Genomic DNA, 13,491 nt, shown 5'->3' on the forward strand with positions numbered 1-13,491 from the left:
GAGCTCCATCCATTTGGCTAATTGTTCAGTTTGTTTTACGTGTAAGGCAACAAATTGGCCGAAGCACACGTTTCCCCAGACAGCCCAGGGTTTCCCATTTCCACTCCCTTTCCCCTCCCCTTACCCCCATAGTGCACGTTCCGCTTTTCCGTGCAGGAGAACTCCTGCCCAAAACTGGAGAGGCGGAGAGCTACTGCCTGTCGGGTTCATAATAATTTAAATGCTCGGCACACAAAGTGACATGGCAAAGACAAACAGAGGTCAAGCTCCGTCAGCGGAGGTGCTGCTTTCCATGCTCCTAGTAGAGCTCCTCCGGCTCCTACTCCTACTCCTGCTGCTGCACTGGCAAACTGCAAATGGCTACGTGACCGGATGCACTGCAGCGGTTTGCATTTAAATCCAAAGGCAGCAGCAGCAACGAAATTAGCACGACAAAGGGTCGCCATTGGAGTGCCCCAACAACCGGAGGGGATTAGACTGTTTTGGGAGCGGCGAAAGAGGATTGGGTTTGGAGACAGAGAGAGACTGGCAGACTGGTCGCTTGAGTTAATTTACCCTGGCAAACGGCAGTAAGCAACAAGCTCTGCGCAAATAGCAAACGACAAACGGCAGACGCCAGTTGCAGGTTTCGGGATCCGAATTCGAATCCCAAGCCCAATTCCAGAGACTTGGGCCTCCGACGGATCAACGGCCGAGCAAACAAATGGCGTTGCAATTGAGCACGTTTTTGTCGAGTCCAATGGAAATGAACTGCGACACGGTGATTCTAGGACCAAGAAGATCGAGGAGTCAAAGAGGTCCTGGGGAGCAGGTCAAGAGACATGCGGTAGTTGACAGTACGTGAGCCCCAAGGACGTTTATGGCCGAGTGTGTGTGTGCCTTGGCAGCTAAACTGTGCTGAGTCCTTTGATTCCCTCGAAATGAAAAATCATGGATTGGATTCGGATAACACTTCAACTAAGGAACCATCAAAAGAAAAGTCAATTAGTCTCAGTTTGAGGCTAAGATTAATCTAAATGTTTGACTTATTAGCTGGGAAAACGTTCATCTCTCATCGATGGATAAATCTCAATGCCCCGGGCTCAATGGCTCGAAAGAAGTAATTGGAAACGAAGCAGTTAGTGGAGGAAGAAGGAAAAAGAAAACCACGCGGAAGCCATTTAAGTGAAGCGATCAGCCCGGTTGCAAGTGGTTAAATGCCTCAATGCATATTGAAGAGCCTGCCATACGCAACGCCCCCAGAGACAGAGAGAGAGAGTCCTGGTGAAAGGATGCCCAGGCAAAAGAAAAATAGTCAGGGGAAATTGGTAGATAAAAGACACAAGGCATATGCCAAAAGAGACAAGGCAAGGCAAGGTCCCTCTGTTGGGTAAAACCACAAAAAAAGGCTCAACTTTCGGGGCCTGCTCTATTTTCTTTTCTTTATTTTAGTCCTGCGTTAGTTAACAACAGCAGACGGTTCCACCATAAAAGAAACATAACTAATTTGCATAAAATGTGGAGACACAAACACAAACACACACAGCTTCGACTCGGTCTCAGTTTCAGCTTTTCCGGGGAGTGCAAACTTTGCTGACGGAAATCAAGGAGAGTTGTCTTTGTCCCCAAAAATCCAAACCCGCTGCGGTTTTGACCCGAGGTCCCAGTACCTGTAGACACACTGTGTGTTTGCCAAACTTTGCACAGAATTTACAAAATACTAAACTAAGTGAAAACCACCAAAGTCCGGGGCCCAAGGACCCGCCTTCGTCTTTAAGCGGGGTAAACTTTTACCATGACAAAGTGAAAGTTGAGGGTGTTGTCTTCGCTGGCACTGGCCACCATATTAGCGGTTAACAAAATATGTATACCAAGATAAGCGAAGGAACCAAGGCCTACACACTTGCATATAGGAAACTTTCGCCGGAGTTCAAATTATGCAAGGGGGGAAGACAAAAGTGGAAGTGGAATATCTTAGCATGTTGATATCCTTATTTCTGTTCTTATATCTTTGCAGCCTGGTCAACCAGACGATGCCGGATGCCTCGAAGGTCCGTATGATGGTGCAAAGGGCCCTCAATGTTTGGGAAAGCAACTCCAAGCTCACGTTCCGTGAGGTTTACAGTGACCAGGCGGACATACAGATACTCTTTGCAAGGTAAGTTATAAGGGAAGAAAGAAATTTGCATATTAGAAGGTGAAATATAACTAAAAACATATATAGGTCCTAATTTACTGCACACAATGGGGAAAAGAGCTAGAAAACTCCAAGTTTTCATGATTTTTAAAGAAAGAAAATCGATTTAAAATCCATAAACCTCCCTATTTTTCCATTACTAATTGTCAGACCAATTTAGTCGTATATTTCTTTCTGTGCACTGAATTTTGTGTATGTCCTGTTCCGTGTTGATGGTAAAACGCGAGGAGCTTTCCGGGTGAAAGAGATCATAAAAAATGACGCGCTTTAGGGCCATAAACAAAGGCACATAAAATTGCACTTAAAACCCGGGGAGAGAACGATAAATAAGCCAAGTATTAAACCGTGCAACGATGGCGATGATGAAATGCCGCCGCCGCCGTCTCCAATGGATGACAAAGTCGATGGACATGTGGACATCCCACCGACGAATCAAAGAGTTTATGCTCACCAGCTGCTTGTTCTAAGATAAGCCGTGAATATGACTGAGCTGTGGCTCTGGCTCCTTTATAATCCCCTATGTAATCCCTGCTCTCCTCTCTGCACCTCCTTGCAGGCTCCAGCACGGCGATGGCTATAAATTCGATGGACCCGGCCAGGTGCTGGCCCACGCCTTCTATCCGGGCGAAGGGCGCGGCGGCGATGCCCACTTTGATGCGGACGAGACCTGGAACTACAATCCGGATGAAAGTCGCGGTGAGTACAGTACGGTTCATCAACTCAGTTGCACATGGCGCACCGCCGAATGACGTGAATTAATTGCATTAGATTGCCATAATAATGTTCCGCGGCGGCACAGTCTGGTCTGTGGCATTTTTTGGGTTGTGTGCTGGTATACTCGGAAAAAATTAAGGGTCCTTTCACTTTAGTTATAAATTTATTAAATTCAGATTTAATAGTAAAATTAACCCATTTATTGCGAATAGTTTGTGAGGCTTTTCATTTACTTTCTTGATATTTATACTGTGCTAGATGGAATATACTTTCTTTATTCTTTGTCTTTTTATTCGATATTAAGCATCTGTCTTTATAATAAAGACATATAAATTTTAGCAATGATTAAACAAAGACTATCACAAAAACTGTAAAAATAACTGGTTGATATAAGTGCTTAAAATACTTTTTAATATTAAACAAATTCCTAAAAATAATACCTCTTCAAAAAGTATATAAACTTGAACGTAAAAAGTATTGTATGTATAGAAAAGTAGTTCTATTAAAATAGTAATAAAAATAACAATTATTTACTTTACATACTTAGAGGTAATTATCCATTGATTGATAGGAAAATAACATATATTTAGAATATTTTATAATAATTATACCCTTGAAGGGTATAATTATTTTATTCAGAAGCTTGTAAATCAGTGAAGGAATCATTTCCGACCCTATAAATCATATATATTATTGATCAGCATCAACAGCCGAGTCAATCTAGCCATGTTTGGAAATAAAAAAATTTTTGGTCAATTTTTTGAAAATTTTATAAGGGGTTACATCGTTAAAATTGTGAAAAATTGGAAAAGAATGAAATTTTGTAAAATTATAAATTGAGTATACAGATTTTTTAACTGTATAAAAACAAGCACAGAACAGTTTTCCAAATTAAATTCAATGCATTTTTGGCAAAGTTATGATCAATTTTAAATTCATTCTGGAAGTTGTCTTCCTTTCTTCTTTATATTAATTTTTAAAACATTTATATAAGTTAAAAGAAGTAGTAAAAAATATGGCAAGCTTGTATAAAATAAAATACTGTAATAGTATACAATACTAAAAACTAGTAAAAAGAAATTAACAAATAATGTACTTAAATAATGAATAAGAGTTATTAGATCGATTTTTCAAGGTGCTAAATTTTTGAAAGCATTTTTCTATTTAATTTTATGGAGCTTAAAATTTGTACAAAATTTAGCAAATCTATGAAAGCAATTGATTTTTTTCTAACCTTTATTATTTTTTTTAACCTTTTTTATCCATAAACTTTTAATAAAACAGGCAAGATATAACTTTGATCAATATTGCATAAAAAGTAACATAAGAAAGCCTCGAAAGAAATGCATTGAAAAATATGTTCAACAAAGTCCTGAAACGTCGGAAAAAAAGGTTTCATAAAGTTTTTAGAAAGAAATCCAATGAAGCTTATGGGTTTTTTGCGAATTGTCTACATTTTTTTACGAGTGCCAGGATGTGTGAAACCGAAACCACACACATGAGTAAAATCAATAAAGGCTGCATACGTTGCGGCCTTTCGACCAGGGTGATGAGCTGGAAGAGGAGCAGGAGCAGGAGCAGGGCCAGGAGCAGGATGTAGGAGTAGGATGGAGAAGAAATGGCGACGCGTCGCCTGCAGTATGCCGCTTTGCCGGTTGCGTTTTGTAATTTAGCACAATAAATCGTCAGCGGACGCAGAAGGAGCCCCCTACCAGACCTCCTCAGACCTCCGGCACTGTGCTTCGGCATTTTTAATGGTTTTTAATGCCAATAAAAAATTGTCAGCATGACGCGTGACGTTGGCAGCCATTTTAAAATGTTGCAAGCGTCGCCATTTTTATGCCACTTACAAAGTCGTCAAGGCGACGACGTCTCCAAGGAGTCGGAGACCAGAACACTCACCCAGCACCCATCACCCATCCCTAGGTTAACCCCACTTTGTGCCTGCCGGCCATTAACGTAGTCAGCGTGTATTTATGTTGCATTCCGTGTGTCATTCCCATTGCAGGAACCAATTTTCTGAACGTGGCCCTGCACGAACTGGGTCACTCGCTGGGACTGGGCCACTCCTCGGACTCGAACGCGGTCATGTTCCCATGGTATCAGAGCAATGAGGTGGACAACAAGCTGCCCGATGACGATCGCAACGGCATCCAGGAGCTGTATGGTTCCAAGGAGAAGACCTGGGGCCCCTACAAGCCACCACCCACGCAGAGCACCACCACCACCACCACCACCACCATGCGAACCCTGAGCTACAAGCCCGTGCCCACCAGGAATCCCAACAGGGATTGGCAAAGGGAGCGGGAACGAGAACGAGAACTGGCCGCTCGGAAGCGTGCAGAGCAGGAGCGAGCGGCAAGGGAGCGGGCTGAGCAGGAGCGAGCGGAGCAGGACCAACGTCACCGGGAGAGGCAGCGCCAACTGGAGTGGGAGAGGGAGCGCCAGAACCGAGAGAGGCAGATTAAGCAGCAGCGAGAGCAATGGGAACGGGAACGTAACAGGAGCCGGGAACGCCTAACGACCACGACCACGGCAAGACCCACTGGCAGGCCGTATCCAAACGGTGGACACCGGAACCAGGGCAGCCACCACAAGCCACGGAAACCCAAGCCGGATAGCTGCATGACCTACTACGATGCCATTTCCATGATCCGAGGTGAATTATTCATCTTCCGGGGACCGGTAAGTACAAAGCTAAGCATATATCCTAGAAGATCTCTACTGAATCCTTGAAAACTCTTTGCCTTGCAGTTCCTTTGGCGCATCGGATCTGAGGGCCTGTATCGCGGCTATCCCACAGAGACCAGAAGACACTGGGCTGCTCTGCCCGAGAACTTTACCAAAGTGGATGCAGTGTACGAAAACAAACAGCGACAGATAGTGTTCTTTATAGGTAAGCATATAGAGAATATAGAGGAATCAATTAGAAGTTTAATATGATTTCTTCCTCTGTCAGGTCGTCAGTATTATGTGTTCAATTCGGTGACTCTGGCTCCTGGCTATCCGAAACCCCTGGTCGCCTTGGGACTGCCTCCCACTCTGACCCACATCGATGCCTCATTCGTCTGGGGTCACAACAATCAGACATATTTGACCAGCGGCACACTCTACTGGCGCATCGATGACTACACCGGCCAGGTGGAGCATGACTATCCGCGGGACATGTCCATCTGGTCAGGAGTGGGCTACAATATCGATGATGCCTTCCAGTACAGCGATGGCAAGACCTATTTCTTCAAGAACCTGGGCTACTGGGAATTCAATGATGACCTCATGAAGGTGGCCCATGCCAGGGCAAAGGTGTCATCCCGCAAGTGGATGCAGTGTGCCCGGAGTGTCAATGATGTGGATGATGAGGAACGTTGGACAGCGCCATTAGTTTCCGGGGAAAACGAGTCATCGGAACGGAGTACGGCAACCAGAGAGCAGGGGATCAGTCTGTTCCCCCTGCTGCTGCTCACCCTTTTCTCGGCGACCATATGGCGCAGTTAAGATCGGATTAAGGGTCTAGGCTTAGAAATCCTTATCATTTAAGCCCCATGGTTCGCCTCATTTGGATCCCTCATTTTGCATAACGATTAAAGCGATAAATTAAGGAGAAATAGAAAGGATCTGCTTTGGATTTTAATGAAGGAGAAGATCCTTGATAATATTGTTTAGTAACTATATAGCAGAGCACAACTGTGTGACAGTCTGGCGCTTAATAGCCCCCCAAGACGAGACCAAGCGGCCTTCTTTTAGTTTTTAAGGGCAGATAAATCAACATTAAAGTGAGAGTATCCTAGAAAAAGGACTTTAGGAAACTCTCAACTGCCAATGAAACGATTTATTAATGGACACTTGCCAATTGTGCATACTGGCGGCGTCTGTTGGACATATAGCAGGGCTGTTTTACCAGATCTATAAACAATATATAATATATATGCATAGGAGATAAAACATGAATTATACCATAACTATTAGCCTGCATAAATGTAGCAATAAATAATGTTCTAAGTATACAGGATATGCCGAAATTCCACGTTGAAATTCGGGACCGCTACTGCCTTATAAATAAGTAATAGTATTGCTTTTTATTGACGAACGTAACCGTGTCTAGCTGTGAGCGTTCCAACCGTTTGCATCCTCTCTTTATTATTTTGTTTGTTTTTGACGAACTCTTCTAATTATTTATATATATGTATATGTAAATGTGATATTATCATAAATTCTGCGCGATTGTACACGAAAGAAAAACAACCCAGCAAAAAAGCAACAACAAAACCTTTTGGCTATCGTTTTTTTAAGTTAAATTTACTTAAGATAAACCACGAACTGTAAACCATCTTTTAATGGGCATTTTTATCGAAACAACATTTTACAGATAAATAAAAAACGATTATTTTCGTCACAGTGGAAGTGGTTTTTATTATTAATGGTATACTTACTCAGTTGTAACCTTCTTACTTGTTTTTTAAGTGAGGTAATGATATGATTTTATGAACACCTGTGATATTATTTATATTTACCTTTATAACGAGTAAGACCATTACTACCACACCTTTGGGAACCCCAAAAAAGGAGTAAAGTCTGATAATGAAGGGCTAGTAACCCTGATTTATTTTCACATTTGAATGATGACAGAGCTAAAAATGAATCGTAAATGGGGGGAGCCGTCACCGATAGCAAAATGAACGCATTTGCAGAGTTCCTATGAGGCGGCATAGAAAAATATAACCTTATAACAGAAATAAACAAATGTATCATGTTCGTTGCGATAATATCGTTATCTTCATATATAGACAAGTTGGAAGGAAATCTCCGCTGATAACAATGCCGGGTGTCGTGTTAGGTGAAAGTGTTGCGTGTTACTCCTATCGATACATATGGGATATGAATATGCCACTCGAATGGACACTTCCTGTCGGGGCATCTTTGAGCGAGTGTGTTATCTAGAGCCATGTAGATCCCCCCGATCGTAATGGTATTGTAATGATTACAGTCTATCTATCTTATCAAAAACCATGCATTAGCCGCCGTTCAACACAAAAGGTGTTAATTTAATGTAACACCCGGTAGTGAGATCTCTCACTTGGCTCGACTCTCTCACCGTTGGGTTCGACTGCCATTAGGCAGTGCGTCACCTAGGCCGCCGTGACGTCCACACCGATCCAGCAATTCAACGTTCTCCATGCCCCCGTCTCCATGTGGTGCCCAGAACCAGACCCAAAATCGGCAATTTCACGGCGAGGCGGTGACAGTCGCGCGCCCACAGTCAAAGCCAGCGGTTGAACACTCGATTTTCGCGAGGAGGCGGCACATATAGCACATATATAATATATAGAAATTTATATGCATATATGTATATAGAGCGGCTAATATTAAATTAAAGACAATTGTGAGTAGAGGTCGCGACAACGAATGTACGGGAATCCAGGGCAAGACAACCAGTTATCTGGTTTACGTGCACTTGAATTCCGAACCCAACGTTGGTGATCCCTGTTTGATAAGCCCTATCTTTGGTGGCCGTCAGGGCGATGTGTTCTTGATACCAGATAGTGCGTGAGACCCCAAAACTAATTGCTATTTAACACTTAAGACTGTGACTAATCGCAGCAGCAGCAGTAGCAGCAACATAAGTTTAAGCTCAAGTCACTAATCTTTTGAGAAAAGCAATGTATCAGACTTTTTGGTGACTCCCAGTGATAAGATTAGTCAGTTCTTGTGGAATCCAAGAGCATTCTATCATCGTTCGTGTTTGTTATTAAATTTTTTTTTATTATGGTGATTTACCTCTGATCCCCTGGTAGTTAATCTAATCAAGAACCCACTCGTTACCTATATCTTTAAATTGCTTCAAGTTTTAGTGTACCTGAATGGAGATTGCAGGCCCGTTAAATTATTCATCATTATTTTATGACGGTGACCAGCTGGGAATCCAGCACAGAGATTTAGATCTCTGCCTAAGTAGCAACATGGTTAATCTAATCGAGAAAACATGGCCCAAGACTCTGTCGAACCAAGAATGGATGGCGATGGCGATGGCCATATGGCGTGGGTGCTATCTAATCGCATCGCCAGAGAGAGACACCAGTTACTGTCATAACTAGGCGGAAACGGGGCCAAAAGCAACTATTGGGGTTGACTAATCACACCTGGAAAAATTTCAATAAATCAAACCTATGCTTTGCAGCAAACAGGTGGTTTGGGTGATAAGGAGAGAAGCGTTGCCATGTCGAACACCATTCGCAGCCTAAGCCCAGAGCTGGCCAAGAAGGCGCACGATGAGCTAGCCGAGGTGCCCGAAAGGATCGATGAGGATATTGAGACGCTTCGCACGTGGATCGCCAAGCAGCCGCATCTGACGGCGCGAGAGGATGCCCAGTTCCTGGTCGCCTTCCTGCGAGGCTGTAAATACAGTCTGGAGAAGAGCAAGCTCAAGCTGGATAACTTTTATGCCATGCGAGGAGCAGTGCCAGAGCTCTACAAGAATCGTTTTGTGGGCGAGAAGCAGCTGAGCATTCTGGAAACGGGGTAAGTTAGCCTCTTAATATCCTTTTATTCTTTTGTTAATTTGTGAAAATATATTAGGTGCCTCTTGCGATTGCCACAGCCTTTGGAGCCAGATGGTCCTCGCATCCACATCTCCCGCTATGGCCAATATGACTCCAAGAAGTACTCTATCGCCGAGGTTATTCAGGTTAACACCATGCTGGGTGAAATTCAGATACGAGAGGATGATAACGCCATGATCTCCGGCTTTGTGGAGATCATTGACATGAAGGGCATTGGCACCGGTCACTTGTTCCAGTTTGATGCGGTTCTGGTCAAGAAACTGGCTGTTCTCGGCGACAAGGCCTATCCCTACAGACCCAAGGGCTTCCATTTCGTCAACGCGCCCGCCAGTGCAGAGAAGTTTATGTCCATTGCCAAGAGTTTAATGAGTGAAAAGATCCGAAAGCGGGTAAGCCTCCTCTAACTATATTTCAAAACATTAAACTAGCAAGAACTCTCCTCTGTTTCCGCCTAGTTCCACATACACTCCAAACTGGAGAGCTTGTACAAGTACGTGCCCAAGGAATGCCTGCCAGCTGAATATGGAGGCAGCAATGGTACCGTTCAGGATGTGGTCAATACATGGCGAACGAAGCTCATATCGTACAAGGATTTCTTCGAGGAGGAAGTGTCCTATGGCACCAACGAGAAGCTGAGACGGGGACAACCCGTCAATGCTGAATCCCTGTTTGGCATCGAAGGCTCCTTCAGGAAACTTGACATTGACTAGACCGTAGACACTTTTTACATAGTAATTTGTAGTAATTTTTAATCTTTAACTTTGTACAAATATGAACACTAAACGGAACTAAATCAAGCTAGCAAGTAAAAGGGTTTTGTAATTTAAATATGTATCAGATAAAAGAGGCAAACGTGAGGCTTCTTTACAATTTGGAAACATTATTCTGTTTGGCTTTGTGATTGATAAACTTCAAGGACTCGTCGTAGAAGGGATTGGTTGCCTCTCGCACCCGCTCCAACCATTTGGTTACTTTTGGGAACCTTTGCCCATCAACAGCATAGAGACAGATCTCTGGAAAAGAAGGAAAATATTTACATTTTGAAAGGTAAAGAATTTGCTAGGAACCCACTCAGTTGATTGATTTCCGAGGCGCCCAGGATATCAGCCACTGTTAGATGTGGCCCTGCCAGAAAGTCGTTTTCCAGAAACAGCAACTCCAGCAGACCCAGATTGGTTTCCACGTTCTCCACCAGCTGCCTAATCTGTTCCGGCTTGGGTTTGGGTGTCAGGCCATTTATGGGAAAGAGCCAGGCATCGCGGAAGTACTGGGAGCAGGCCAGTCGGATATTGAGGTGCTGCCACTCCAGGTATTCATCCACCCGCGCCCGAGCCTCAATGGACTTTGGGTAAAGCTTCTCATCGAACTGACCTTTGTCGGCAAGATAACTAGAGTGAGGCAATGTTCGAGTAGGAGAGAGTTAGAAACATCGATCGTACTATGTAGACCACTTACCGAATGATGGCTATGGTCTCCGCCAAGTGAAAGTCTCCATCCACAATGGCTGGCACCTTCTGAAAGCGATTGATCTTCTTGTACTCATCGGTCAATTGCTCAACTAAAATATTATTTAAGTTATTAGTTGAAGAAACATATCAATTGATTGGTTTAACTTACATTTACGGAGGGCAATGGGGCAATACTCGATGGGCTTTTGGCCCAATTTCAGAGCCAACCATAGTCCCCTTGCGACGGGTGACAACAAGTCGTAATAGAACTTAATTGACCCGGACATGGAAGCTTCAACTTGTTGTGGTTCTTTAGCGAACTACCGGCAACTCTTAAAAAATTTCTCCGAACTGAGAGGAACCACAACAAAGAAGGTTCCTCCAGACCAAAGATCAATTCCGTCGTCGACTTCCAGCACTGGCTGAAAGTTTGGATGGTATAGAGTTGTCCCACTCTTGGAGGTAAATTCAAATGTTGGAGCTTAAATAAAAGGTATAAATTTAACATTTTTGAAAAGATTTAAATATATTTCTATGCCAGCATGTACAAACAGACACTGAACACAAACAAAAGGCACAAAGTGGTTACAGTGATGTCTTAAAAATTTAATAAATGCAAACAAAAAATGAAGCTGAAATCTTCTATTTAAATCTTGGCTTTGGCACCCTGCTTGGAGACCTTGTACAGGAAGCTATGGGCCTCATCATGGTAAGGATTGGTGGCCTCCCGGACACGTTCCAGCCACTTGGCTATCTTGGGGAATTGCTTCTCATTCACATTGTATTGACAGAGCTCTGGAAAGGATTGAATCGGGATAAAAACAATTCTATTGGGAGCTTTAAAGAAGTCCTACTCATTTGATTGATTTCCGAAGCGCCAAAGATATCGGCCACCGTGAGTTTGTCCCCAATCAGGAAGTCCTTCTCCAACCAGATGCGCTCGACAAGTCCCAAATTGGCCTCCACATCCTTGATAAGCTTCTGAACTGCCTCTGGTTTTGGAGGCGGAGCCAGGCCCTTGGCCGGCAGCAACCAAACTTGGCGGAAGAACAGGGAGCAGACGTATCGGACATTGAAGTGCTGCCACTCCAGGAACTCGTCCACGCGGGCACGACCCTGCAATGACTTGGGATACAGCTGCTCGCTGAACACACCTTTGTCCGAGAGATAACTGAAAGAGAGATGTACTATGAGCCCAGGTAATCACGAAATTAAGGAGATAACTTACCGCACTATGGAGACACTTTCACCCAGCTGAAAGTCACCATCCAAGATGGCTGGCACCTTCTGGAAGCGGTTGATCTTCTTGTACTCGTCGGTCAATTGTTCCTCTGTCAAATAAATAGAAAAATAAATATTAATAAGTATATATAAATATAATAAGTTAAATATTATAACAACCGGCTTTTGATACAACTTGTTGTTGCTTTAATGGTTCTTACGTTTTCTTAGCGCAACGGGGCAATCTTCAAAAGGCGTTTTGCTCATTTGCATGGCGATCCACAAAGCTCGAGATGGTTGCGACAGGAAATCATAATAGTACTTAATTGCCTTTGACATCTTGGCAAATTTTATATTCAATTGTTTGACTATAACAAGGTAAACACACAAATAATAATAGCCAGACCAGATGGGAAGGTGTCAGAAAGCTTTATATCAGTTCAAAGTACATTTCAGTCGTTTTGCAACACTATGGTTAGCTTTAGGGGGGACCTTATTTAAAATTTCAATTTACATTAAATAGACATGTAATTATTAAATTTTAAAAGAGTTTCCAGTTTAGAAATAATCATTTTTTTACAAAGAACTATTTAGTTTTTTTTTAACATATGAGGCATAATGTTTATTGTAAAGAAACATTGAATTTTATTTTACATCTAATTGAAAGCATAAAATGTCCTAAAACCCAAAGATCGCCAAACATTATATAGATTTCGATTCGCCATTAAAATCCGAAGTAATAATAAAATATATTAAAAACTAATTTTTTAAAATTTAACACAATAAAAAAAAATGTTCCAAAGCTTGAAAAGCAGTGAAGGAGTCATTTCCTACCCTATAAATCTTATATATTCTTGATCAGCATCAACAGGCGAGTCGGTTTAGACATTTTTTGGCAAAAAATGTTGTTGCCAATTTTTTGAAATTTTTGTAAGGGGTTACATCGTTAAAATTTTCAAAAATTCGCAAAAATTACATTTTAACAAAATTTAAAATGGAGTATGCACATTTATTAACCTACTAAAAACTAGCACGTTTTCCGAATTAAAATTAATGCATTTTTGACTGAGTAATGGGTATATTAAACTATGATTTGTGAAAAAAAATTACATATACAAATATCGATAGTTTTAAAGAATGCAAATATTGAAGGAAAAAACATCCATGATTTTAATATTTGTAAAAACTAAATTAGGTGTTCGCCTTTTATATCGTCTAGTAAATGATCGGTTAATAAAATAACTTTAGAAATTGGAAAACTAGCTCTAAAATATAAGAAAAAATCCTCTATACATTATATTTCTTAAATGTCGACCCAAACTTACCTGAATTCTTTATTGGTCTCAACTTATCAATTAACGAACCGGACATCTGA

General features: G+C 42.2%; 4 protein-coding genes across 8 annotated transcripts in view; 2 read left to right on the forward strand and 2 right to left on the reverse strand.

The window, feature by feature from the left end:
• Mmp2 (Matrix metalloproteinase 2) overlaps positions 1-7,285 on the forward strand; it is an 83,183-nt gene extending 75,898 nt beyond the window's left edge. For all 4 annotated transcript variants that reach the window (XM_020961540.2, XM_086828610.1, XM_086828611.1 and 1 more), the window contains 5 exons: positions 1,997-2,137; positions 2,733-2,872; positions 4,899-5,575; positions 5,645-5,786; positions 5,850-7,285. In XM_020961540.2, the coding sequence (XP_020817199.2) occupies positions 1,997-2,137; positions 2,733-2,872; positions 4,899-5,575; positions 5,645-5,786; positions 5,850-6,385 (1,636 nt within the window). In that variant the 3' untranslated portion in view covers positions 6,386-7,285. The remainder of the gene's footprint in view (positions 1-1,996; positions 2,138-2,732; positions 2,873-4,898; positions 5,576-5,644; positions 5,787-5,849) is intronic.
• Positions 7,286-8,048: 763 nt separating this feature from the next.
• On the forward strand, positions 8,049-10,252 carry LOC110190013 (retinol-binding protein pinta). Of its 2 annotated transcripts, none has more exons than XM_020960350.2 (4): positions 8,049-8,270; positions 9,066-9,406; positions 9,464-9,836; positions 9,903-10,252. In XM_020960350.2, exons 2-4 carry the CDS (start codon positions 9,105-9,107, stop codon positions 10,155-10,157), a joined length of 930 nt encoding a protein of 309 aa, XP_020816009.2. In that variant the 5' UTR covers positions 8,049-8,270; positions 9,066-9,104; the 3' UTR covers positions 10,158-10,252. The 2 variants fall into 2 exon arrangements, with proteins under 2 accessions (XP_020816009.2, XP_086684739.1); XM_086828613.1 differs by having other exon boundaries at positions 8,129-8,430.
• Positions 10,169-11,338, reverse strand: GstT2 (Glutathione S transferase T2). The gene is made up of 4 exons (XM_086828614.1): positions 11,065-11,338; positions 10,903-11,005; positions 10,519-10,835; positions 10,169-10,460 (listed from the first exon to the last, which is right to left on the reverse strand). Exons 1-4 carry the CDS (start codon positions 11,180-11,182, stop codon positions 10,312-10,314), a joined length of 687 nt encoding a protein of 228 aa, XP_086684740.1. The 5' UTR covers positions 11,183-11,338; the 3' UTR covers positions 10,169-10,311.
• Positions 11,339-11,395: 57 nt separating this feature from the next.
• GstT1 (Glutathione S transferase T1) lies at positions 11,396-12,583 on the reverse strand. The gene is made up of 4 exons (XM_020949168.2): positions 12,338-12,583; positions 12,124-12,226; positions 11,750-12,066; positions 11,396-11,690 (listed from the first exon to the last, which is right to left on the reverse strand). Exons 1-4 carry the CDS (start codon positions 12,453-12,455, stop codon positions 11,542-11,544), a joined length of 687 nt encoding a protein of 228 aa, XP_020804827.2. The 5' UTR covers positions 12,456-12,583; the 3' UTR covers positions 11,396-11,541.
• Between the last annotated feature and the right edge of the window lie 908 nt (positions 12,584-13,491).

Source organism: Drosophila serrata, unplaced genomic scaffold (assembly GCF_035046125.1).
Source record: "Drosophila serrata isolate PLE 108 unplaced genomic scaffold, ASM3504612v1 contig_184, whole genome shotgun sequence".
Lineage (NCBI taxonomy): Eukaryota > Metazoa > Arthropoda > Insecta > Diptera > Drosophilidae > Drosophila > Drosophila serrata.

Excerpts from the sequence above, each read along its gene's own strand:
- LOC110190013 (XM_020960350.2), top strand. The coding sequence starts at position 9,105 with ATGTCGAACACCATTCGCAGCCTAAGCCCAGAGCTGGCCAAGAAGGCG. Across the intron at positions 9,407-9,463 it reads CTGAGCATTCTGGAAACGGG|GTGCCTCTTGCGATTGCCAC; the intron begins GTAAGTTAGCCT and ends AAAATATATTAG. Across the intron at positions 9,837-9,902 it reads GTGAAAAGATCCGAAAGCGG|TTCCACATACACTCCAAACT; the intron begins GTAAGCCTCCTC and ends GTTTCCGCCTAG.
- GstT2 (XM_086828614.1), bottom strand. The coding sequence starts at position 11,182 with ATGTCCGGGTCAATTAAGTTCTATTACGACTTGTTGTCACCCGTCGCA. Across the intron at positions 11,006-11,064 it reads CCCCATTGCCCTCCGTAAAT|TTGAGCAATTGACCGATGAG; the intron begins GTAAGTTAAACC and ends ATAATATTTTAG. Across the intron at positions 10,836-10,902 it reads GAGACCATAGCCATCATTCG|TTATCTTGCCGACAAAGGTC; the intron begins GTAAGTGGTCTA and ends GCCTCACTCTAG.
- GstT1 (XM_020949168.2), bottom strand. The coding sequence starts at position 12,455 with ATGTCAAAGGCAATTAAGTACTATTATGATTTCCTGTCGCAACCATCT. Across the intron at positions 12,067-12,123 it reads GAAAGTGTCTCCATAGTGCG|TTATCTCTCGGACAAAGGTG; the intron begins GTAAGTTATCTC and ends TCTCTCTTTCAG. Across the intron at positions 11,691-11,749 it reads TTCGGAAATCAATCAAATGA|AGCTCTGTCAATACAATGTG; the intron begins GTAGGACTTCTT and ends AATCCTTTCCAG.